The sequence below is a fragment of the Diadema antillarum genome, unplaced genomic scaffold, assembly GCF_040938485.1.
Source record: "Diadema antillarum isolate AM-2024a unplaced genomic scaffold, OU_Dant_1.0 scf00000040, whole genome shotgun sequence".
In the NCBI taxonomy this organism is placed as follows: Eukaryota; Metazoa; Echinodermata; class Echinoidea; order Diadematoida; family Diadematidae; genus Diadema; species Diadema antillarum.
In genome coordinates this window covers 3,032,991-3,059,688 of record NW_027270929.1, presented here as the reverse complement: position 1 = coordinate 3,059,688, position 26,698 = coordinate 3,032,991, and the positions used below count along the sequence as shown (strand labels likewise).

Genomic DNA, 26,698 nt, shown 5'->3' with positions numbered 1-26,698 from the left:
TGGTTGAATGATAAAAAGAATATGAACATTGCCAGTTTTACGGACGGGATGATGATGATGTTGCATCAAAGGAGCAGACAGAAGAGTGAAGGATAAGAACGAGATAAAGTGATCTGCTGGAGAAAATTGTTACCCAACTTCCTCAAGACATACCCTCGTGTGAACAAGAGGAATACAACCCCCCACCCCCCCCCCCCCCCCACCATGATTACATGATATATCTTTTGATGGATGTATATAGCTGGAAGTTTGTTAGAGATCCTGTGTGAATTGATTATTCAAGTCTTCATGGTAAACAAACAAAAACATGATCTTCAGAATCATGTTTTTTTTTAAAATTCTTCAAATAATCAACTCATGATATTTACCACCCTACCTCGAACAAATTATCAACAACAAAAAAAGAATACTGTCAGTTTCTCTTTGAACCACAGCAATAGTTTATCCGTATCAAATTGAGTTGTTTCGTTAAAATACAGTAAAAGGATAAACAAGATAAAAACACTTCATCTTGTCAGATTTTTTTCCAGATATCTCATGTTACCTCCATTTTTATATGACTGCAACAATAACCAAATGTATGCCAAAGTTTATAGATGTTTCTAAATACAGGGAGTGTGTTTAATTCTAATGCAGTTGGATCATTTTCTGCAGTTTTATGCTCAAAAAGCTTTTTTTATACACTTAAAAATATGTAAGAGTGATTGTCAAGCATCCCTCAACTTTGAAGAGATATTAGATGTGTCTGCTAATATAGTGCCTTCTATTTCCCTCATAAACACATGTCAAAGTAACAGAAGTCATCACTATGTGAGTGTTATCTTTTCTCAGTACTGCCCTGATGTTTCAGAGCATTTTATTTCTTTGTGAATATCCAAACAACATTGGATGAAACTGCCCATTTCTTTTTGTGAATAGATATGCTAGAAGTAAAATTGAAGTTAAAAGCTAAAATACAGAACAAAACATCTGTGATGATAAGATGAAATACTGTGCTTCTTTGTTCAAATAATCTAGTCTCCCCCTTTAAGTCCATCACAAGAATCACTCCATTTTCTTCTTATTTTGCCTTGTGTAAATATTTCTTGTAGTGCAATAATTCACGTGTGTTTTTACTGTATGTTTACTGATTGTCATTTTTACTTTCTCCCTGAAGTCAAATACTTCATTACCTGCTGTTACTACTCTTTGTTTTTGTATCGCCTTATTGTTTCATTCACCCAATAAGTGTGAATTTTGTCCCAAATATCATGAAGTTATGCTGTCCTGTCTAGCCAAATACTCTGCTTCAAATAACATGTGGTTACGTGCTTCTTGTATAGAACATATTCTTCTCATGTATAGCTGCTCTATCAGTGAAATGAGGTAAAGACGGAAGAAAATATGACAATTCATATTTACAAACATGACTAATCAGAACTGCACAAAAAGACATTTGTGTATCTTTGGATTTGAACTGTTTTTGTGTGTATGTGTTTTCTTGTGATACACACACACAAAATATTTAGTTTTGTTTGTATGTATGTGTGTGTGTGTGAGTGGAGACCTTTCATCTTGCCCTGTTGCCATTGACTGGCAACCAATTAACCCATGGCATACATGAATTTGGTGTGCCATATATCAACCCGATAGGAAATCACAGTATCATGGGAGGCAAAGGATTAACCTATTTAAGAACCAGTCTTAAGTATTCTTTGTTGAAGGTCTTAATAGGAGAATGTGTGTTTAATATAGTCAATGTGATCTTCCCTGTGTTCAAGCAAATGTGATGGGTATATCATGATTCTTTTTGAAGTTTTGAACACTGACAAAGCTAATTCTTCATTCTTGCTGTCATGTAGTAGAACCTCTTTCTAGATCAAGAAACAGTGCAGAAGCTTACATTTACCATGAAAATTTCCTTGGCTGTAGGAGGCAGTTTACATCGTATGTATTGCATGATTTTGTAGTGTCAAGTCTGTGTTATATAGCAATGCGTGATGTCTTTCTATTTTTCACAAGTATTGGTTCAAATGTGATGATTTTGATTGCACTTTGGTATGCATCAATGTAAGTGCCAATTAGCCATTGTTATTGCCATTTAACCTGTGTGTTATGCACACTGCACTGAATGAGGGGACGGTTTGTATTCTCTGTTATATACCTCATATATAGAATCCTCTCATCTGATTGGTTAAAAGTGGAGTCATGAAAATAGCTGTGCCCCATTTTTTATTTACTGTGCCCAGGGCCGGGGCACAGTAAATCAACTGTGCCCTGTAAATAGGTTTGGAGACAGTCGCGACATAGATCGCTCATATGTACGCACCAATGATACGACCGCTGCGCATTCGATCAGCGTGCTGTAAAAGAGACTAGCGGTCACAGGTCGCGATGAATTTGACCTTTTATTCACGTTCGCAGACGATCGACCTTCGCGATCACCATCAGTTCACGGTAGTAGCGCATTTGTTTACAGACTGTCAAAATACCGAGAACATTTAATTCAGGTAACCTTTTAGCAATCAGATAAGAGGAATCTATATTTTCGGTATATAAAACAAATAATGACAGCTTGACATTCGGGGCACAGTTAAAATTATGTAGGCCCTCGGTGATGTGAAAACCATAACTATGCCCTCAGTTTCGCTTCGGGCATAGTTATGGTTTTCACATCATTTCGGGCCCATAATTTTAATGCCCCTCATAGCAGTCATTATTTGTATACTGTCTTCTTTTGTAACACCAGAAACATTCGTGGCATGAAACTCTTTTGAATCGGAGCCAACAGCCTTTTTTTGCAGCATGAAACTGGAATTGCCACTGGTATTCAATGCATTGCGTAGACAAGAACCTTTGTGTGCAGTTTACTTTTCGCAAATCCTCAAAGTTCCTCCTGAAAGTTTTTCAGGGATGCAGAAATTTCTGGTTTTAGAGTATTTCACATTCTTTAGGAAGTTTTGCATCAGGCTACATTTTTATGCAGTGACATCAGAAAGAGAATCTATTGTGGTCTAGTTATTTCATCATCCTGTCTTTAGTCATGATATCAGTACTTTTAATACTGTCATGTTGTATCTGTTCTTCTCTCACCCATGTTATCACTTGGCAGATATTGCGAAGTCACAGAGTTTGATAGTGGTATTTTGTAGCATGTGTTTTGATGATGTGCTGTTCATCTGCACAAGAGTCTGCCCGTCTTCGTATTGTACACACAACAGCTGCATTGTCGCTGCATTTGAAATTTGTGAGCTCTGTTTCTGCATTGTCAAATCATTGGAAAAACAGAGCTGGGGTCTCCTCCATAAAACAATTAATTTGTTTTCTTTAATGCAAAACATTAGCTGCATCTTTAGGCCCATTTACATTGGTCAACCCAAAAAATGAATTTCAATTTATTATTATTATTTTTTTACTTACGGTTTACACTGGCAAGAAAACTCATAGCTCGTTTGCTATATCAACTTTCATTCTTTGGCTTCAGTGAATAGTGTAGAGTGTGGGAGGGTCGCGTGATCAAAATAAAAAAATTTCAAAAGTGACTAGAGATAAAGTATTCTCATTGTCACAGATTGGTGGAATTTTAGAAAGACCACATTTTAGAAATAGTTTCTTTCATTTTTTATTTATCTATTTTTTTTTAAAGCAACTTCCAACCAAAGTCTGTAGTTTAAGGAAAAACCTTACTGTATTTAGCTGCTGATGTCAAAATGTTTCCTTGTATTGTGCTGTGGGCAATGGAGTGAGCGGAAATATCGTCTCTCATGCCCACGATTTTGATCACTTGAACCCAGTGTATGTGCTGCTGTGGGCTGCATTTATATTTGTTGTATTCCACGTTCGGAGGATAACCGGAGTGCTGTTCCAAATAATCACGTTGTATCACTGTAGCAGAGGGACGAAGGGGGAGTATCTCTGGTGTTATACCCCTAAAAAGCAGATTTTGTCAATGATAGTTCCATTTTGTCTGCTGATTGTAATGTTGGAAGTCCAACCAAACCAAAAATCTTCAATTCCCCTTGCCTTCCTGATAATAATTTGCATGTTGTGAATATGTAAATAGGAAGCAATTGTTGTTTTGTGGTTGTTGTTTTTTTAATTATGCTGCATTGAATGCTTTCAAAAGGTGCTTTATACCAGGAGAGATGATCGGATATTTGCTCTGCTGTTGGCAAGGGGATTTTTTTTTTCTTCTGTTCCAGCTGATTTCGTTTGTGATGTGTGGTGACCCCTGGTGTTTATGAAATCCAGAATGCAATACTCGGGAGGGTTTAAAGACTGGTTTAGCTGTTGCCGTGAGAGTTGAGGTTTGGCCTATTACTCCCCATTGTAGTGTGTGTGTGTGTGTATACATAATTTATGACTTGTCTGTTTACGTACTTCATATCATTTGTGTGCAAAGACAAAACTCTGATTTTTTTTTGATTTTTTTAAATTTATTTTACTGGTGTTGATAGGGTGTGAAGTTCACTTGTCTTACAGTACCAGTAATTCCTTTTGAAGTCGTTGATATTATGATAACAGCCCACTAGTGTGTCTGCACATTTTTGAAGACCTCTGCAAGTAAAATTGGAAAATTACACTTGCAACAATCAGATTGTACTCCTAACTTCACCATCATTGTTAAACTCTTGAGACAGTGACAAAAAAGTTAAATGTTTGCCACGGAAATAGCACTATCACCTCTGTAACGCATTGCTTGAAATGCAAGCATTGAATTGATGTTTTCTCATGCTCGTTTGTCCTCACCGTTATATTTTTTTTTCACATCACTTTTCATATTTTCTGTTATGCAATCCATTTATTATTTATTTATTTATCTTATTTTGTTTCACTGTCCATTTCACTTTAAATTCATATACTATTATGTTCATCTGTAGGCCAGGGTATCAGAGCTTCTGTAATCAGTGTTGACAAAAAAAAAAACACAACAACCCAACAACAACCCAATGTTTTGATGGAATATGAGTTTGTAGATTCTTTAGTTGCCATGTGATTTTTACTAAACTACGTGATGACAAGAAACAACATATTATTGTTTGTTGTTTTGAGGCAGTTGGTGTAAAATACTTCTGTTTTACATTTCTTGCTTTGTTTTCAATACATTGCATGATAAATCAAGTCATTTTAAAAGTAAATTTATATAATATCTTACAAATGTTTACTCTTTACTGGTATTCCTAAAAGTGGTTTTTTTTTTCTGTTTTGCAATAGTTGAGCTTTTCTTCTTTATGCTTACACTGATACTTTTCTTAATCATGTTCTTTTTTTAGAAAGTTTTCAGTGTAGATAAATGTCAATTTCTTGCATACCTAGGGCAATCAAAAGATAAAAATTTTAGAATATAAAAGGATTAAGACATAGTATTTGTTTCATTGTGCTTCCACAGAATTGTATTACAAGATGGCGTTATTTAAAAGGTACCAGAGAGATTTTACTGTTCAGCTTCCGTTATGAGCGTGTTCACATTGAAACGAGTAATTATGGCTTCCCGTGGGTCTTGTTCAAACTGTGACTCCAAAGGTTTATACGTGAGAAACATAGTTTAGCATGTTCAAATTGCAAATGTGCAATTCATTTGTAGTAACCTGGCATGTTTAAAAATGAAAGAAAAGGTTTCCTATGATCCTCCAGAACCTTTTGTTTAACAGTTAAGCTTTTTTTTTAATGTTAATTCCTTTCATCATATATACATAAGCATGTTTAGTGTTTATATCATATGCCAGAACTTTTCCATGCAGTAATAACATGTCTGTACAACATACGATTAACCTTTTTGCACTGTGCATTGTAACGATTCCCCTGAACAGGTCATACAATTTTTGTTTGGTTTAGTTTCTTTCAAGAGTACCTACACACATCTGTATATATTTTGATATATCTGTATGAAACAAAATCTGTTATGATAAAGATTTAATACTCGAAATAAATGTTCTCATTTAAAAATGTACAAAATTAACTCGTATTCGTTACTTGTGTCTGTTCATTTGTAAGTGTGGCTATGTATGTGAGGTGGAAGGGACCAAAGTCATATTTCTACCTTTGTTAAAGATTGCTTTCTAGTCGCCGAAAGATTGACTTGCACAGGGCTTGTGCGGTGTGTGTGTGTGTGCTGTGAGTGTAGGGACCATCTTGAAAATGATATGCAAGTAGACGGAGATATACAGATGTGGATATAAAAAACATGTACTGAAATTCAAATACAAAACTTTACATGTACAAATATCTTTAAAATTTAAAGATATTTGTAATATAACGAACATATTTTTTTCTCTCTTTCTTTTCTTACCTTTCAAGCCTACTGAAAGTGCTGTGAGCTTTTCTTTAATAGATTGTTGCTCTACAGAAGTGTCTATTATAATAACAATAATAATAATAATTGTTTGGATATAAACTCCAAATTTTATTGTCCAAGAATGGAAATTCATTTTGCCCAATTGATCGTGGGCCCGGCAGCCACTGAGCAGCGCCAGATCGACGTTGCTCTAACTTTTTCAACTGTTGAACAGCAAACAAGGTAGCAGCAACTCCCATCTTTTAACGTCTTTTTGGTATGACGCGGCCGGGGTTTGAACCCACGACCTCCCGATTGTGAGGGCAGCCGCTCTACTCACTGAGCCAACACCTCGGTATTATATATTATTAGTATTATTATCATTATTATGTAAATTTGTATATGTTACATTCATATTATAAAATGGGTTCAAGAATGTAGCCAATTGGAAGCGCTGAAATGAGTCACGTGTGCGTGCATTAATTTCTCACTAACATTCACGGCCTGAAGTCACAATGTTTACACTAGCAGTGCGCACTCAATCAGTTGTTACAAGTGCGTCGCGCGCTACTATACGAGCTGTCAATCCTGTAAACAACTTCTAGTTCGGGCTGCTGGCCGGCCTTTCTTGTGCATAACATGTGTGGCGTACGTATACTCTTATACGTACAGTACTTATATGTGCGGGATTTCTGAGTGCGACGTGCGTAAATAATGTTTGGGACGAACATCTTCGGACATCTTGATTCTTGAGCGAGTGCTACATGTAGCTGACTGGTATTGACCCACAAAGGTACGTGAAAAATGCTGTTAGTTTTCGACCCATTTTATAAAACAAATGATGCACAGGATTATTTCGTGTATTTACTCTTACTCTCGGGTATTTACAATGTAGTGCAACATGCACTCGGCTCCGCCTCGTGCATGTTTCACAATTGTAAATACCCTCGAGTGCGCTACATCTCCACTAATGCACTCTATCCTGTGCATCATTTGTATAATAACACATGCATCACACCTTTCTCATAATGCAGACAAATCACACAACAGATTAGAAACTACGTCAATCAGAATAAAATACAAAGATATGCTTCAGCTATTGGTATAGAATTTATTTCATAAGGGGTAAAGCACCCTTGACAAGTGATTAGTTCAGCAGATTGATAAAAGAAAAAATGCCCATACCATTATAGACAGACACAAACAAAAATATCATATTACAATCCTTTAGTCATTTGACAAATCATATTCCTAGAAATAAGAATGATACCATAAAGTAATTCTAGTTGACAAAACGAAAGCAAATTTTAAAGTCAAAATCATTCCGTGCCTTTACATTAGTTGCATTTCTTGCTGAATATTGCAAACTTCACAAGTTTGTATCAAACAATGTGAGAGAAAAAAAGAATCAAAATAATAATCTACCACCACAATAATGAGGTAGCAGTACAAAATTTCAAGATTTGAGTAGAAAATGAAAGATGATGACAGATTGACAACTCTCTAGTGCATTTCAGATGAAGGGACACTTCTGGTGGGGCAGGGCAGAAATTTGTGTCAAGTAATGATAACAACATAAAGGGCTTGCAAAATAACACAGGCTTTTGCTAAGATCATCTCTTTTTGGGGGGAGGGGGATGGGGTGACAACAGAAAAGGTCAATGAGTAAAGCGGATTCAAAACTATTTGAGGAGCCATGTTCCACAATGACAAGATGATGTTCCACTATTAGTGCTCAGCCGTAAGAATCTCTTTTACATCAGATTTCATCCAACAAACATCCAGCAAAGCAAGTGTTCCTGTTTGTTTTTGTTTTTCTATTTATTTAACATGGCAGTAAATATAAAATGGCAAAACAGGAGGCTCTCGTATCGGAATTGTCATTGCTGTGCGGTCCGGGATGGGATATGATGTGATGTTACAACGCTTTGATGCTTTCATACAGGCAGACTTATACGTTAAACGTCATAATGCACTTTGTACAAAAATTTAATTTGTGGTATAAGCGAGCAACTCGGATGGAAAAATATGCTGAATGATACATACGCGAGAATGTTCACATGTAAGAATGTGTGAGAGCCAGCATATGACGCTCAATGTACTCTACACATCTCGTTCAAAGAGTTTCTTACTAATTGGAAAGTCACAGCTTCAAATACTTTCCAGCATAATAAAGTCATTGACATTTTTTTCTTTACATTCGAAGATGAAAGAGTATCTGTGTGAGCCACATTCATCAGATGCTCCTATGTCGCATCATTTTTAATATCAAACAAATAAACATAGACAAAAAAGAAAAATGACCAAAGAAGTAAGGAAGAGTTAAAGTAATCAACAGACCTGGTGCATTGGTATAAGACGAGGTGTCTAATGCTCCTACACTTCACCATGTTTATAAAAAGGCACTTGTCAAAATCGACGACACAAAATAACATACCCGAATAAAAATAAGCACAGAAAAATTCTGAGCAAATGAGCTAAGATTCACAAAATTTCTTTATCATACTTAATGAATTCATCATCCACAAAATGAGAATGAAATATTACCTTGTTATCTGCAGTAAACATTTGCATTTTACACTCACATTTCATCAACTTTGCTCGCATTGCTGCACTTCGTTAAATCCATATCCAGATATGAGCATCATGCTTCTTTCTTTCTGAAACAGTTCTGTACATATGAGTTTTTTTTTTTCCATTGAGCACAGCTCAATCAAAATGTCAACAGACAAACTTGTGCACTGACATCGTAATTCATAATTTCCCACAGTGAATGGACTCATGCTGTGGTCTTAGAGCTGTGCTTTTCAACTGGTTGGTTGTGATGGTGGCAAAAAATAATATAAAAAGATTTGCATTTGATGTCACCGGGCCTCGAAAAAATTTGAAGGAGCCAAAATGGGCCTTGGATCAAATGAGGCCGAGAAGCACAGGTCTAGAGAATAAAGGACTGTACAATGTGGTCATTGTAAGAATGATTTAGGCAATATAGGGTGCATCTCAGCATACCAGTACTCTTCATTATATGCCTCTGTGATTTCCCATGACCTTATCGTTTGTTCAGTCATAATCCTGATTAATGTGCTGTATAACTTCAAAGCCGAAGAGATTCTCTAAAGACAACCGAACTCTAGTCATCGGTTATGTGTTCCATTAATTGTGCCACATATCCACAAACCAGAGATACAATATGAGGATTTGAAAATGAATTGAAATGACCCTTTCCAACTAATACAAAAAAGGGAGTAGAAAAACTTAGAAAGAAAGAATAACAGAGCATGACAGAATGGAATACATCATGGAAGAGCAAATGCAACAATTTTCTGTATCTTGTACCTAAATAATTTATTGAATTTGTTAGTAAAACTTGATTTTCTTTGAAAATCTTATCTTACCAAAACCTCTGTGTCATTGTTGTATTTTCATTTGTACATTGGATTCTTGAAAACAAAGTTGCAGAAGTAAATTGAAATTGAAACTGAAAATTGAAATAACAAATGCAATTTTCTTATTAGAAATGAGAACATGATTTCCAAAATTAGGTTCCTGCCCTTAATTTCTTTTCTTTTTAACCATGCAGTAGGCAATATACGTCAGATGATATAAACTGTACATATGTTCATGTTCCGATCCTCAATTTCTTACAGTGCAATGCAGTCTTATGCTTCAAATATCAAATCATTCTCAACAATGGTGAAAAAGCTTTTGTCAATGGCACAAAGTTCTTTGATATACATATTCTCTTCTCTTCCGAACTTTGTACTGCCCACTTTACCAAATAGGCATAGTCTTCAAATCATACGTGATGAAAATCCATCTGGATCACTAAAATGTCTACACGAATATTCAACTTCTTACTCTGTTCCACAATTTAAAAAAATAAAATAATAATAATGCAATAAAAACTGGAAGAGTCATCAACAACCACAATGTAAAGCTACATGTGCAAATGGCAGTGGAAGTATGATCTTGATGCTCTTTCATCTGCTCTCTTGATGCATATTGAAAGTTAGTATTGAACGCTGTAAATGCATGTTGAATTAGGCGAGGGTGCTAAGGGAATAGAGATACTTGCAAAAGGCGACGGGGAAAAACAAATTTGGAAGAATTAAAGCCACATGAAAATATGAGCACTCTAACATGGCCTACATACTGCTGGCCATCTACAGTTCTGCAAACTATGGAGGACAGGGATTTCTTCTATATATGCGCAAATCCTTTCGCTCTTTTCTTCTTTCAAACAGACGCGTAGCAATGCATGGGGTCTACACGTATCTAACAACCATAATATCTTTTTCTTTTACTCCTACTCCATTGCATTTTCCCTAGTTTCTGCTGATCTCATAAAACATGCGGATAAAAAAACAGAGAGAAAAGTCAAACAAAAATAGCTCTCAGAGTGCATATACAAGTAAGATATGACAGTTATGCCGCGACTCAACTTTCTACATTTCCACACAACATACACAGTACACGCCACTTACCTTACCATACAAAAAGGTATATTTACATGTTTCCACTGGAGCCCTGCTAAGAGCTCAAAAAATAGCATAATTAAAGATATATATATAATTTATCAAGTGTAAACATTAATTTAACAGTACTGTGAGTTTCAGTATCACATAGTCTATTAGTATACATCAGGAGTCCTAAATTAACAGGAAAAAAAAGAAGAAGAAGAAAACAAGAAAAATGAGAAAGGATAGAATAAGGCAAAGTGAAAAACACATACAGGGCGAGTCACAATGATTTCAAATATTGAAGAGATGACTCGGAACCTTCCAAGATTCATCATGAAAAATGGCATGAAGGAGCATGGAAATTAGCAGTGAATTATCTTTCAGGATGTACAGCCATTTTCATTCATTCTGCTGTTCTTTATGCATTAAACATTTAGAGGGAGCCACTCACTTCAGTGTTTATTTGGAATTCTGTACAAAATGGAAGACGATGCTTCAACAGCTTTAAGCCCTATCCTTGATGCACTCTGCTTTCCCTTCATAATTGCTTCTTTTCAGTGTCGATTTACATTCAACTCTGGTCTATAAATGTAGCAAAACATCCTCCTTGAGCACGGATATTTCGTTTAATAGTGATCATTTGAAGAAAAAAAAGAAGAATAAAAAAAAACAAGAACTTTCCAGAACCCAGCATGCTTTAAGTGATTACAGAAACAAAATTAAAACAAAATAATAGTAATAATCATTACAATTACGATAGCAGCAGAGAATTAAGTGGCTTATTGACCAAATCCAGCATCCCACTTTACAGAGACCGGCATTGATCACAGTGTATGAGTTTGGTTACTATGGTGATGACTTGCTTTCTTCATCCTGCCTCCCTAATAGACGAGGTTCCATGATGTCAAATGATGCGTTGCATGAGGGGCAAAAACAAATCACGAGTATTAAGCGCACAGCTCTTGTGCGCTGTACATTTGTACATGCACTGCATACCCGCCTGCCTATCACGGGATGTGGGATGTAATGTTTATGTGCTTGCCCACGGGTATGGGGGCCTCCTGTATGCAGTTTTTGCCCCTCAGCATGGCTTGGTGACGTCATTGGAACCTTTTCTATAGCTGCAATTATTATCATGATGCACAGCGACGTGAAGAGGTTCATGAAATTGACACCTGGGGGCATTTCATGAAGTGCTTAGTCCGACAAATTTGCTCTCAGCCAATCAGATGCAAGGATTTCAGTAGCTCGTAACAGTTTGTCAGAAAAAAAATATCTGACAAAATGCTTAATGAAATGGCTTGTCCTTCCCTTCTCACAATATTTGATGCACTCCATTATGCCTTTATACATATATACTTCACACATGTCTTTCCCTCCTCTTTATACAACAGATCTCTGTGATATACTGAGCCATTATCTTGAAATCAGTTCTGTATGTTACACAATAAAATAGCTCTTTCTATCCGCAGATTTACATGTTCATAAACTTACTCTCAGTATATATACTTCTGCATTTTGTTGTTTGAGGCCAACTAACCCCACAGATTACAACTTTGGTCTACATGAATGATGTTGATACACAGCTATGCCTTGCTTGTTAAGTAGCACACTAAATCTAGAAACACAGTCTAATAAACCATGAACTAAATTAGATAAAATTTTGTAATTCAAACTCAACCTGCCTTCGTGTTGGGAGTCAATTTCAACCAGCATAAACCAATGAAACAATATTTGTTATACCTGATTACGTCAGAGATGCCATCGAAGAAGATCCCAAATGTGAAAAAAGTTGGCAAACCCAGAACACGTGAACGAATGTTGGAACTCAGAAGCTGAGTGAAACGCAGGATTAAAGGGATATTCTCACTCTGTTGAGCTTTGCTGAAATTCACTTTTCTGTACTCAGCCAAAATCAGTCTACAGGCAACACACAGCTCAAGAGTGGTTTGTGTTAAGATCACCTGGTTGTTTGAAAAGGAAAATACCACGAGAGTGTCTTTGTGTTTTTGCTAAATTGTTAGGGTGTCTTCTGGTCGTTTTCACCTGAATATGTCTACTTTACCAGCTAGATCTTTAACTTGTGACCTTCATATCGTGATATTGCAGACAGCGTATCTCTTGCAATGCTACACTGAGATATTCAAACTGACTAACCAGTTGTCCTTCATTGATGTAAATAAACACTGATTATTCAGTGTTTGACTAACAGCCACGACAAAAAAAATTTCTGGGCATACATACTCGACGAAGAGTAATTTGTCATTCAGTTACAATAAAAATAAGTCGATGCGAGAATCGTTCAATTGAGTACGTTGATATACTTTTCCACTAATAGATATACTTTTGTGACAGGTTTTGTTCTGACATCAAAGTAAGTTTTGCAAGTGAGAGCTTCCCCTCATGGAGGATTGTTTGATCCACAGAAAAACCAACTACCGAAGCACTTTGTACTACCCCAAAACACAAGGCAGATTATGGAATCGAAAAAGTATACAAACAATACAAGGACGTGGTGAACTAATATGTATGATGCAGTTAACTGTAGCTTCTCACAGGTGGATTCCATTCCGTCCCAAATTGAGATTTTTCGATTCTATTTTTGCCATGGGGAAATTGTGCACACAGGAAGAGGCATTCAAGAAGGCAAGAATAAAGTCAAGGTCATCAGTAATACATCGTAGGGTACCAAAGTGATGATGTCACAGTATTTTGTTATAGCTTGGGTTGGAACCAGAGGGTGCGGGCATACTCACTCTGGTCAGATGAAGTTGCGTAGAACCAGTTTCCATGGCGACGAATTGCTGTGACATCACACTTTGATACTCTATAGTGCTGACTTCCGTGACTCCCCCACTCTCTCTATCTCCGCTTCAATCCAATGAAGTTTACAACATATCATGGAAACGTGCAGATGAGGCTACTACTGTGATACAACTTTACTGCTCAATCTCTTACCCCCCCTAGAAAGAAAAGACCCCCCCTAAAAGAAATAAACAACACAAAACGAAAACAACAGAAGGGATATTGAGTGCAGTTCATTGTCTTCTCTTTCAGATTTTTGTTTCATCAAGTCTTTCTGCAGTAACAAGTCCACAGGAGCAAGACTATCTCCTTCCATTTTTAGTGTTTTTCTACCTCTTCACAGCTAATACGGGATAAAGCAGGCTGTGATCATTCCCAGGGCAATGAAACCTAGCGGTGCGGACACGTGTGACAACGCAACGCATCAACCATTCAGATGACGCTCCCTCCTTGTTCCTCATCTCGCCCTCACTGGCTGTCTAGTTGAAGAGCTTGACGAAGCACCCATGGCAGTAGGCCTTGCCGCTCTGTTCCTTGAAGGTGCCCTTGTTTAGCTGCTTGAGGCAGTAGTCGCAGACGAAGTGCTCGGGGTGGAACTTGCGCTGCATGGCGGTGATGCAGCGGCCCGTGATGGGCTTGTTGCAGCCGGCGCAGAGCGACCCGCGCACGGCGTGGTAGTGCATCTCGCAGTACGGCACGCCGTCGTGGTCGAAGAAGTCGCCCTCGTGGAACGGTACCCGACATTCCTGCGATAGAAAAGAGTAAGGGAAAGTGATGCATTACTTTGAGAGCACAGAAAAGAAATATACCAAGGATTAGACCTCAAAAACTGGGAGAGACTGACAGAAGCCATGGTGAGTTAAGTCATGATGGAGTGATCAAGCAAACATGTCAAATGTTTTAAATCACAGTAAATATGACAACAGCTGTGAAATTGGAAAAAAAAACCTTGGATAATGGTGATTACAAATGACCTTTAATTGTTCAAGGTAGATATCACCAATGGGTTTCCCTCTTTGTGTATGCTTAATAAAAGATCCAGTAGCATGGGTACATCATGCTATGGGAAATCTGCCCAACTTGGACATATTTGAGAAACCCCATATCGAATTGTGTACAGCTTTATCACTGATCTCTATCTAAGTATATATATACAGCCAGGGAGGTGTAAGAAAAGGAGAGACAACTCCTGCTCTCCTTTGAAGGATGCGCGGCACCGCCAAGAAGTTATGCGCTTAACTACTGGTGGAAATCAGGTGCTTTGACAAAAGAGAGCATCAATAATTGGGACTAGCGCTCTCACATCTAGAAATACTTGCCCCTACTGCATTTCGCTCTCTCTCTTTCAATGTGATGGCAACAATGAATTTGTGTACCTTGAATTGGAGCAGCGAATCAAAATGCAGTGTAAAACTGACAATTTTAACAGCAAATGTTTTAAAAGCACGCTGGAGCACGCTTTAGCGGAGTACTTTATTTTAAAGATCAAAATATCCCAGATTAAATGATAGAAAACTAACATGCGGAAATGTGCGCATTATAGAAAATATTAGGTTTTTAAGAGGGCCTAATTTTCATTTCACTTCGATTTGCGCATTACGAAGAAACTACAAATACATGCTTATAATATTGAATTCTTTCCTAAACTACTCTTAATTAATTCGAGTATTTCATTTAAAATTTTACGGGGAAATAAAGCTTGTAATTCAACGAAAGGTGAAATGCGTTCTTCGCCTCCGAACTTCGCCTTGCAACTAGAGCGGTGCAGAGCATGACTTCAAAGCGTATAGTGGAATGCTAGACATCCCACTGTAACGCTTTGAACCCAAACATGTGTTTGCATGAATTAATGAAGAGTTGTCTCTCCTTTTCTTCCACCTCCCTGATACGGCTGAAGAATCTTGACTGGAGTCGAACGCCACTGATTAGCATACGCTTCGCTGCCCATATAAAATAAAAAACAGAACTAAAAATGAGCTTAATTTTCTTGTAGGGGCAATGCAATGGAAGACTTACAGCACAGACAAAGCACTCTGGATGCCACTGGGCGTTTAGGGCCGTGATGAAATTCTCCATGATGGCGCGGTTGCAGCCGCCGCACCGCGGTGCAAACATGTCGAAGTAGTCGTCGCGGCAGTAGGCGCGGCCGTTCTTCTCGTGGAAGCCGTCCTCCCCGAATGTCTTGCCACACTGGGCGCAGAAGAAGTGCTCTGGATGCCATGTCTTGTCGAGGGCAGTCACACATTTCTGAAGATGGCCAAGAGAAATATGATTGTAGAAGACTGACTTCACTACAACTATAAATTTGATATCACGCAACATATTACAAAAGCATGTTGCACATAGACTTCTTAGCTTTGAGGATTTCAATATGAAACCTATGCCAGGGTATGATAATTTTTAGTGATAGGGATTTTTTTTTTCTCATACAGAGCTCCTGATTTTTTTATATTTATATTTTTTATTTTTTTATTTTTTTACTTTTATGTATGCCAACACAAAAGATCCAATGTTTCAAGCTTTTTGTGTGGCTATTACACTGTTTGTGCCCATACACACTGGGAATTTTGTTGTAAAGTGTGACCTTATTTTGATTTTGAACACCTACAATATCAACCTCTGATAATGCTGACAAAGTCTGTGTCTTTGTTTCACTTTCCCAATCTTTGGATACTCCAACTCTCTTTACCAGCAATTCACAGCAGCACCTCCTATCTATGGGTGTGTTTGAACCATCAAAAGCGAACTGAACCAAAGGGCACCATACCGAACTGTGCTAGATTTGGAGCATTCGAAAGCTCCGTGGAGAAAGCGTACCTCATGAATTATTTTTCAAGGGGGTCGAACGTTTTGTAGCAACAGGGTCAACCACCTGGTATGCTTAAACTACTTACAGATTTCCCGAACAAAGAGAATGAATGCTTTGCATTATGATATACGTGTGTGTTACATGCATTCTCAAACACACAATCTTTTGTATGTTTTTGGACCACTCGGGAGGTGGTCCACTTTCAGTTCGGTTGGGTTCAGTAAGGTACACTTTAGGAGCATTTGAGCGCTACTCTGGTGCCAGTACGGTACGGTTCAGTTCACTTTAGGAAAGCGCTTGTGAACGCACCCATATTGTTGATGGCAACAGCCCACTGCAACCCATTTGTTGCAGCAAGGAGCTGCACCAAAACCACGACTGGTGGAGGAAAAGCCAGAATAAAGGTAAGGTAGCGAGCTTACATCTTTGATGGGGCCATGGCAGTAGGCACACTTGGGAGCAAAGAGTTCGTGGTAGTCCTCCTCGCAGAAGGCCTTTCCGTCTCTCTCAAAGAAGGTCTGGGAGCCCAGGAGTTTGGGGCACATGGCACAGACAAAGTGTTCCACGTGCCACGTCTGACCAAGGGCCGTTACGATCTGAAGAATAATTTCATGGGAGGCAAAACAAAATCTGGTGATTGTTATTCGCTGTACTGTACCAATGTTGCAGAAAAAATTTGTCCCCGAAAATAATTTGTTTCAACTACAAACAAACATTACAAATTGAAATCCCCTTTTCTCCTCTGATTATGTCAGTAAGGGTTACTGGGAATACAGAAAATGCCTCATGAAGAATAGAGAAAATGCTCCTTTTCAGTTAATGTGAATTCAATGCTGATATGACAGACAGTATATGCAATAATTTCTCGTTAATCCGTTGAGAACTTGGGCAAGTGACTACCGCAAAATCAGGCCGTCCTCAACGGAAAAGTGAATAGGATTACGAAATGGTCTGTCTGAGCTATGCAATGTCATTCTGGTACTGTATCAACAGCTTCTTACAAAGGATCTTCCTTGTACATTTTTGCACGTTTTAAAAGAGAGCTAAGTTCTGATATTACATAATGCATGTGGACAATGAATGTTCCCGTGGAGGGAGGGGTAGGGAGGGTTGGAGAGAGGGGTAAAGGGGGAACCTACCTGCCCTACAATAGGTTTCTGGCAGGCGGCACAGATGCCCTTTGCCATGGTCTGCACCCCCTGGCGGCTGACGTCTGAATGGAGGTGGCCTAGCATGGAGTCCAGCTGACTCGGCTGAGAGGGGGCGTAGCCAGGTTGCGGGGCCTGGCTTGGGGGCGGGGCTGCCGGTGGTGTATTGTTGATGTTCACCAGGCTGGGTGGTGGGTGGGCCGGCTTGGGGGGCGGGGTGACCTTGTGGGGCTGGGCGTAGGCGGGTTCTTGAGGCCGGCCATAGGAGTGGTTACTCGTGGTTTCCGTTGGAGAGAGCTGTAAGGAGTAAAATGACGGTTAACTGGGATGTAGCAACACACCGTCTTAGCACAACTCCTTTGACCGACCATGAAAACACAAATGAGATTCTTTACATATATCTAACATTAAGTCATGTCCTGACTTCCTGAATTAGGAAGTGGAATCAGTCAATCATTTTAAATGTTTTGGCTGGAACTTATCTAATTAGGAGAAAAGTTTTTATTCTAATTCACTTTTCTAGATGTCTTTGAAAAATTGAAACATTATCATCTTTTTAACTCTTGACTCAATGCAAGCAAGCATGCTGTCACATAATGACACTGCATGATGGGGTTTACCAACCCACTTCACTTGTCAAATGTTAGCACTCAAATGGTGTAAAGACTGCATAAACTTGCACTGACTGTCGTGGCACTTGAATAAGAGATGGCTGCTGCTGTTTTCTGTCTAAAGGAAATTTTAGGCTAGCAGATATTCATCTCCATGTTAGCAAAACCCATTCACTTTACCTCCCCAATATTGGCAATCTAATACCCCAGATGCATTAAGGTAAAAAAAAAAAAAAAATAGTACACAAAAATATACCATGCACTAAGAGCCTCCAGTTGAAACAATTAATTCTGAGGTGTCACTGGAATAGCACCATTTTTTAGAGGAATCCATAATTTCACTACAGGCTCAAAATAGTACATGATAAATTTGTTTTGTATCCTCAAATAATTCTTGTTAAAAATCAAACAATGTTTTCACTTACAATAAATGTCACTCTGGTTTGGTTATTTGTTTACATACATATTGCAAATCAGACGATCAGTGTATTGTGCACGGTTGATGTGATTTTACACAATGGTCTATGACATCAACACTGATAGCACTTAACACAAGCTATCGATGAATATACCATATGACATTACAGTATGGCACATTTTTCTCAACTGGCATTTGTCTTCAACAAAGCAATGTTATGTCTGGTCGCACAATGCTATGTACACCAATCAGCAAAAAGGATTTAACTAATGAAACATATAAACACTACTACTCATCAAACAAGGTGGAATATTGCCATGGCAACCAAATGAGCGCATCCTCAGTTCTACCTGGAAGTCGGAGAGGGAGGCCATGAGGTCATCCAGCTCCTTGGTGGCTGAAGAGGCCGTCCTCATTGGAGGTTGGCTGATTTGAGGCTGGGTGGGAGGGGGCGGGGCATGGTTATCATTGGTCATTACCCTCCCTAAGGGCTGGCTGGGTGGTGGTGGCTGTGACTGATGGGTGTAGCTGGTGGTTGTGCTCTCGACAGAATAGCTGGATTGGGGGGGGGGGAGGGGTAGAAGAAGGCACAGAAGAAAAGATATACATGTATGTTCTCTCTTGATTCATGTCATCAAATTGACCATCACTGAATATCTTCAGTTTGTAATATTTATCAAGTACATCAAGAGCTCTTCCATTATAAAAGTGATATGTCTCAGCACATAACTTCTGCACTTTAGAATACTGATCATCATCAAATAAACAAATCAGCGAGGAGGCTGAAGTTCAGAAAAGGACATATTCCTTGGATTTCTTTATCTCATGAAGCCAACTTTGATGGATAAAAAACCTAGTCTCCTGCAAGCATACATGTAAAATATTGATAAAGTGTCTAGACTCTGAATAATGAATGCTGCAATACAAGTAACACGGGCATCTTCACACCAACCTGACACACATCAATTTTTATTTGAAACATTCCCCTCTCCCCTCTCTCCCCTTCCTTCCCCTCTGGCATGTCTTAAAGTGTATCTGTACTCTGAAATTCAAGTTTGAGGGGTGTAGGAACATGTCCTCAGTGCCCTAGAGAAAATTCTTGCTCATCACAAAAAGCACCCTTAACTGGTAAATATAAACTTTCGAGATCTGCACACAACCACACTTGCTGCATTAATAGCCAGTTCACTCAATATTAACTGTGCAAACCTTGATAGCGTGTCATGTTTTCTGTGCTTGCATCTATCTGAAAACATCTATATTGACTACTTATTATCAGTATCGCCTTGCTTCTTGGTACACCAACACGTATAGGGCCTATGTGCCTTTCCAATGCTCGGGTGCAATAGTTGAATTTTCAACTTTCAAGCTTTCCACTATCAAAAATCTCCAGAATTACATAAAATGTGGATTCAAAAACTTAAAACAGCACTCCATTCTGCCAGTTTGGCAGCTGACTGGGATTGGCTTACAGGCCAAACTGCCAAGGCTTGGTTATGGCATGGAGCCATCAGCTCCATGGTTACAGTACTGTTTATGTTCGATAAAGAAATCATCATGTCTTTTTAACGAGGAGAAAACAAATGACTGTTGATCATCAAATCCTGCAAGTAGAATTCAGAAGGACTTCACAGGTCAGAGTTAAAGTACCTTTGAATTTTGACAAGTAAACACACAGTTTTGCAAGTGTGAGACAGCAGGAATGCTGTCCAACTTGGTGGCTCTCACCCAACTCCAACATGAGGTTTTAGCATCGCTTAATATTTGTCTTGGCATATGACCTCTTTGCATATTTCTTTGGACATGTGATTCCAATTTGGCCATGTGATTCCAATTTGGCCATGAAGTCATAGATGAATCCTTTAGTACGGCTGAGTGAACATTTCAGAAACACCACTGGACTGTTCAGTGTTTCTCCTTACGCCAAAGGAAAGAAAGAAAAAATCATGTCGTTTGCAATGATTTCAAAGGGTCTTAATTAAACTTGAGACTACCTTTAAGACATTTTGTCCTTTTTCCCAGGCTATTTACATGTACATTGTAGCTTATGATCTGAAGGAATGCATACACCTGCAGTCTTTTAAGTTGCACTCTGATTTGTCCACTTGTATGGGGGTCAAATTTTCCTCTATTGACATCGTTAGTGTGTTTTCTTAATCTTCATCGTGAAAATTTTGCATCAACTTCCAAAAGACGTAGATATACTGGTTGCTAGCACATTGTTCTTGCTTGTCGCACTGTAAGGGACTTTTTTTGTGTGTTTGTTCATCACTCACAGGAGGGTAAAGATGGGGGGTGACGGGGGAGAAGGGAAATCGAAAGAAAGCACAGTCTGTTAAGCAGGCTGTCTTTTACCTACAACAGCCATCATGAATAATTAGCACTGTCATTACAAATCAAACCATTTTGTCCTCAGCCTAACAGTCAGAAATCACAAATCAAACCATTTTGTCCCTAGCCTAACAGTCAGAAACATGACCATAATCACCATTCAACATTACTGTATACGCTATATATTTCGCGGGGGCTTTATTTTCGCGAATTTCGCGAGTCGGGAGCTATTCGCGAAATTAACAACACGCGAAAATATTACCTTCCAAAATGAATCCCTTGCCTTGATGATACAAACATTTCAGTACTAGTATAGTATACCATGTCGCGGCTTACTGAACAGACCATACTGGCTAAGCTTGTTTACGTACAGTTTTGTACATACAGCACGTCCACGTCTATACTTACGAGTACTGTAGAGAGCCAATCCATTATCGCAAGGGGACCACTCGTCAGAAATCTAGCGCGATGGAATTAACCACTTCAAAAATGTTGAATTCTAACTTACTAGTTCGCAGAGTTTGGTAAGTTTTTTTCATGCAGTGTATAACTAGTATCATTCTTATTTGCTAGTAAGTTGAAAATTCACACTTTCTTTGCCACTTCATATTTTCTCTGGTCCCCCAATCGCGAATTTAACCACTCGCGAAAATGTGTGACAGCGGCAATTCGCGAAAATTTATGTACGCGAAAATTATAGCGTATACAGTATCACATCTAAAACACCCTAGTGGCTGCTAGTACATGAACTACCAATGATAGCACAAAGCGGTAGGACAAGGAGCAAAACTTCCTTCAAAGTACCGCAGCAAACCTGACAAATAACTGATTCTAAAGAACACACAGGATCTTGAAAGAACTACTTTATGTTGCAATGTAAAGAGAAAGAAATCGTACCAAAAGAGGTATGAGAAACGACCGAAGCTGAATGAAAAGTAAACAAAAGTTTTCTCCGCCCAGCCCTGCCGCGCCTTGCAATTTCGAGGATGACCAAACCAACTGTGTGGTACAGGAATCTGATTGCATGGACGCCTGGCCTGCTGGCTCTCTCTCGAGCCGCCGAGTCCGCATGACAACAAATGCTGCTGCGCTGCTGATTAGACTGTACCATGGCCTGGCAGCACCCAGCTGCGTACGTACATGTACATGCGTCTGCGAGTTGGAAAAGTGACACCGAACATTGAAGTTTGTACAAAAAGTTATCGAACTACGCAATCCAATGCTACGAAGAGGTAGAAGGCTACGATGGTAGACAACTAGTCTTAGATTATGGCGCCTGTGATTTGAAGCTTTGGGGGACTGATCGTTTTAATATGATATCTCTGTATAGGAGCAAACCTCACGCTCTCTGATATTCTCAGGGATACCACAAATGCAATAAACTACAACGTCAGAAAATGCAATTTCTGGGTACAGATACACTTTAAGCAAAGAAGAAGCTACTGCCTGTAAGCCAACCCACTTTTAATAACAAGTTAGGATCACGATTAGGACAATAGGGGTGCATTGCACCTGAATAATGAAGAGTTGCATGGTGAAAACTATATCAGTATATTGGACCTCTTGTCACCCTGTAGGATTTTTCCTTTAATAAATTCTAATAATACAGCAAGTGGAATATGTCTTTGGTGTCAAACAAATACATGAAAATTCAGTGAGGAGAGGATAATTTATCTTAGAGACCATGGACTGTCAAGCAAGAAATATTCGCAGCATGAAATTTTCACGAAATGGAGCTGACTGACTTTTTTGCGGGATGAAATTTTCACGAATTGCCACTGGCATCCAATGCAAGATAGTGTGGACAAGAACTTTCGCATGCATTTTAATTGTGCAAATCTTGGCTCTCGCGAATTTCGCAAAATTACAATGCCCACAAAATTGTCTGGTTTTACAGTAAAGGAGTATGTTGATCAGAAATATTGCATTTACTATACCAACAGAAAACTTAACAAGGACTTCTTCTTTTTTTCTGGAGATAATAACAACATTTTAAAAGGGAGCATAAACTACTGCAGCAGGAATTATCCTGTTTGACCAGAGATGGCAAAACAACTTATCTCCATGCAACTTCTTTTCCAGTAAATCAAGTTGAAAGTTTTGCAAAGGTACAGTTCTATTTCAGTTTTTGTTTAGTACTTCATATCTCACCCTATTAAAAAGGACCAACAGTATCAACAATATAATGAATGCAAATTAATTTCACTAGACCCCTTATTTTTAAGAATAATTTGCATAAATCGAAACATATGTTGTTTTACCACATCAACCTAACCAAGCTATGCTCTTTGCATCTACATGTAGGTATCTAAAGAAGTGAGCTTGTTTGTGACACAGCTGTTGTCTGGAATGTTGTTCCCTGTTACTGTGCATGGAGGAAACTCAGTTCGGTGTGAACAATTAATAAACTCTCAGACATGTGCTGAAACATGTTTCAGAATCGTGATCATGAATACACAAGTTCTTGGAAGTATAAACATACTCTTTCTCACTCAGAGTATACTGTAACAACATAAATTTTTGCACGCAAATTCGCGAAAGTAAAAGGGCACACAAAAGGTTTTGTCTACACAATGCATTGAATGCCAGTAAAAATTTGCAAAAGTTCCATGCTGCAAAAGAGGGCCTTCAGCTCCAATTCACGAAAGTTTTATGTCCCAAATATTTCTAATTTTAAATTAAACATGGTTTTACAGTTCCACGTTATAAAGAACAAGTACTGGTATCTCAGGTGTTTGTCACCTGGCAGGCGTGACCGTTCCTACGAGGTCGTCCAGCATGTCGTTAAGGTCGCTGACTCCTCCTCCGCCGCCTCCTCCAATGTTGGGCCTCGGAGGCTTCACCAGGCCCGCAGCTGGGGGTGGGGGCTTCGGAGGTGGGGTGGAGGCTGTGAGTTAAGAAGAGATGCAAGAGTATGAGAGAGGGCAAGGTAGAGTTTTAAAAAAATCAACAACATATAGATACTATGGGTATAGATACTGTGAGTTATGTACTTCTGCCGAGCATCTAACATTTTACAACTTACTGTAATTCTAACATGTCAAAACATTAGACTTGGTTGTGTTGGTCTTATAATTAGTCAATCAAGGCAGCATCTAACTATAACCTACACCTGGGGCCCTAACATGCACTACATGTCTACATTCCCACAGTGTGAGTGTTTTTTTCTCTCTCAATCTTGACTCCAAAGATCCAGGTGTGAACAGACTCAATAAGGTACTGTATACATACAAGAGTATCATATATACCGTACATTTATACACACACATACCCACGTGTAGGCCTATAAGCTGGTGGTTTCAAATAGTGCAATCAACTTTTACAGCAGTCTAATCACAACTACCCCTATACTAGACAACACATACTACATAAGAGAGATTGCTGTACAGGAAACATGTGTGTGTAATAGCTCTTTGGAATAGATCCTTGATTAGATGCAGGAATCACATCAAATTTCTTTATAATGCACAGGCTAGCTGTTAGCTTTCATTCTGCACTGTGTTTATATGTGTCCACAGCACTCTAATTTTGACATGCAGGGATGCCACTGGTCTTATAATCTATATACAACGCATATCAACAAAACAGATTGCATTTGTAATTTGACAGCCTACTTGGGCAAGAAAAAGAGAAAGTAAGTGGGGAAAATGTCCTTCAAGAACCCATGCACACTAGTCACTGCATTCATATCACATGATATTATTACACTTTTCTAAGTCTAATTCATACAACAGTCAAGAGGAGATACAAGGATCAGACAGCACTGAAGCCTTTTCCCCGACAAATAAAACCAAAACTGGATGCTCAAGCATTTCAAGTAGGCTGTCATCGATACCAATTCTTCTACCCATTGTTAGCATACAAGTGGTTTTCATATACATGAAAAGGAAATGGATAAACTGTTAGCTCACACAAAGTGACAAAAGCTCATTATTGCATTTTTAGCAATAGCTGCAGTCATGGTTAGCACGCACAATAACAGTTTCACTCTAAAAAGAACAGTTCGATTTCCATCACAAGACAGCAAACGACAATCAGCATAAGTGCAGTGAAACAGTCAGGAGGCAGTATTAGGGGAATTTTGGGTGTCAAAGACACATACGTGTAAGGCGGCTAGACATGGAAAGGAAGTTGTATCACTTTTTTAGTTATCAAACGCGAAAGTTGCAGGCTCTTTTTTTTTTTTTACTGCATACAAACATAGCTACACTAGTTTTACACTGACACATCTTGAATGTAGTTTGACGACAATTCCTTGATCCGCTCAGCAGAAGTCCAGTATGAAGATGTGCTCTTTCTGAAGGAAAGAAAATATCTCTCAAATCACTTGCATGAGACTCAGAAGGAATGATTTAGCCACAAGGTATAAAGATCCCAAAGGTCCACAGATGTTGACGAGAGAAAAAGATCACGTGCGTCGATGCCCTGAAGCTAAAACAAGTGAGCGATGTGATTCAGGCAATCAATGTGGATAGAATCCCCGAGCAATCTTCGAAATGATTGCCGCTATATGTGGAGTGATCGAAGAGGTATGACCATACCAAATCCTGATGGAATCCAGAATCCCTGAGGCTGGGCATAACATTTTTAGAGAGTAGGAATCAACAGGCCAGTCAATGTGAGAGGAATTTCAAAAGTGTGAGTAACCACAACAAGAATGCATAATGCAAAATAAGACAGAGAGAGCCTTCTAATGGAACACAGAGCTCCTACAGGCCGAGTCATCCAGCAACTAATGGTGCCGCGGTAAATCACAGCCGCTGTGCAACGCCACAAATCAACGACCCGCCTTGAATGTTCGCGAGACAAGACGTGCACTCCCAACACTAAATCACCATGAGAATGAACCGACAGGGCGCTACGGCCCAAGGATAACAAAAAATATAAGCGTGTAGACGGCACATCTCTTGATCGAAAAACTTTGCCGAGTGAATCATTATTGATCACTTCCAGTAACGAAGGGAAATCTTTTATTACCGCAAAAGACAAATGACAGGAAAATCCAGTTAGACGATAAAACCTAATGTCAGAAACCACACTTTCCGCTGCTGCTAGGGGGAGGCTCATTACGCCATTATTAACTTGATCTCTCTGTCTGTCCCCTTACATCTCTTTCCCAAGAATTGGAGAGTAGCCATACCAATGATCTTTGTCAGGTTGCATTTTGCTGTCATGCTTTTTTCCCCCTGCCATTAAAAACCCCCTTCCATAGCATACACTATAGAAGAATTGTTAAAAACCAGCAAGAAATATCTGAATTTAAAAAAAAAAAATGTAAATGGAAGTGCAAGGAGAGCCAGTGCAATGTTTTGAGCATTAAAAGAGGCAAAAACTTGAAAAAGTGCCAGATTACATGAATGGAAAAAAAAAAAAAAAAAAATACACACAATGTGTTTTGTTTTCAAGAACTTGATCAATTGCGCCAAGGCAATGATACCCTTTTATATACATCTGATCACATACGGGTTGTAGAATGAGGACACTTAGAACCCAGCTTATCTTGTCATGCTACCATTTTGACACAATGTACAGTTGAACTTCCAATTCAGCCACTGATCTGACAATGATATTCCGCCATTATCAATGTTGATGTGTGCATTGATACTTCATGGCATTGTGCTGCTACAATGGCAGCCAGCTCAATTTAATAGTTATGTCTTTGTTTGTGTCATCTTCGAACAACTTCATCCATTAAAGCACATTAGCATGAATAGTTGCCACCAGCTACACTGTACGTAGATTTGTGTCCCAGGTCAAGATGGAAAAAGGTCATCCCACTTTAACAAGTCATTCTAGGATTTTTGTTCAGTATAAAACCAATACTTTTCATGAATTGCGTATTGCTTGGAGGTTTAATACTATG

At 38.8% G+C, this 26,698-nt stretch overlaps 1 protein-coding gene across 1 annotated transcript in view; it reads right to left on the bottom strand.

Moving 5' to 3' along the window:
- Nucleotides 1-13,421: 13,421 nt before the first annotated feature.
- LOC139712303 (paxillin-like) overlaps nucleotides 13,422-26,698 on the bottom strand; it is a 104,065-nt gene continuing 90,788 nt past the window's right edge. Inside the window, exons 5-10 of the mRNA XM_071624144.1 lie at nucleotides 23,578-23,722; nucleotides 18,855-19,059; nucleotides 17,467-17,772; nucleotides 16,750-16,923; nucleotides 15,535-15,765; nucleotides 13,422-14,264 (exon numbers count right to left, since the gene is read on the bottom strand). Coding sequence (XP_071480245.1) covers nucleotides 13,998-14,264; nucleotides 15,535-15,765; nucleotides 16,750-16,923; nucleotides 17,467-17,772; nucleotides 18,855-19,059; nucleotides 23,578-23,722 — 1,328 coding nt within the window. The 3' untranslated portion in view covers nucleotides 13,422-13,997. The remainder of the gene's footprint in view (nucleotides 14,265-15,534; nucleotides 15,766-16,749; nucleotides 16,924-17,466; nucleotides 17,773-18,854; nucleotides 19,060-23,577; nucleotides 23,723-26,698) is intronic.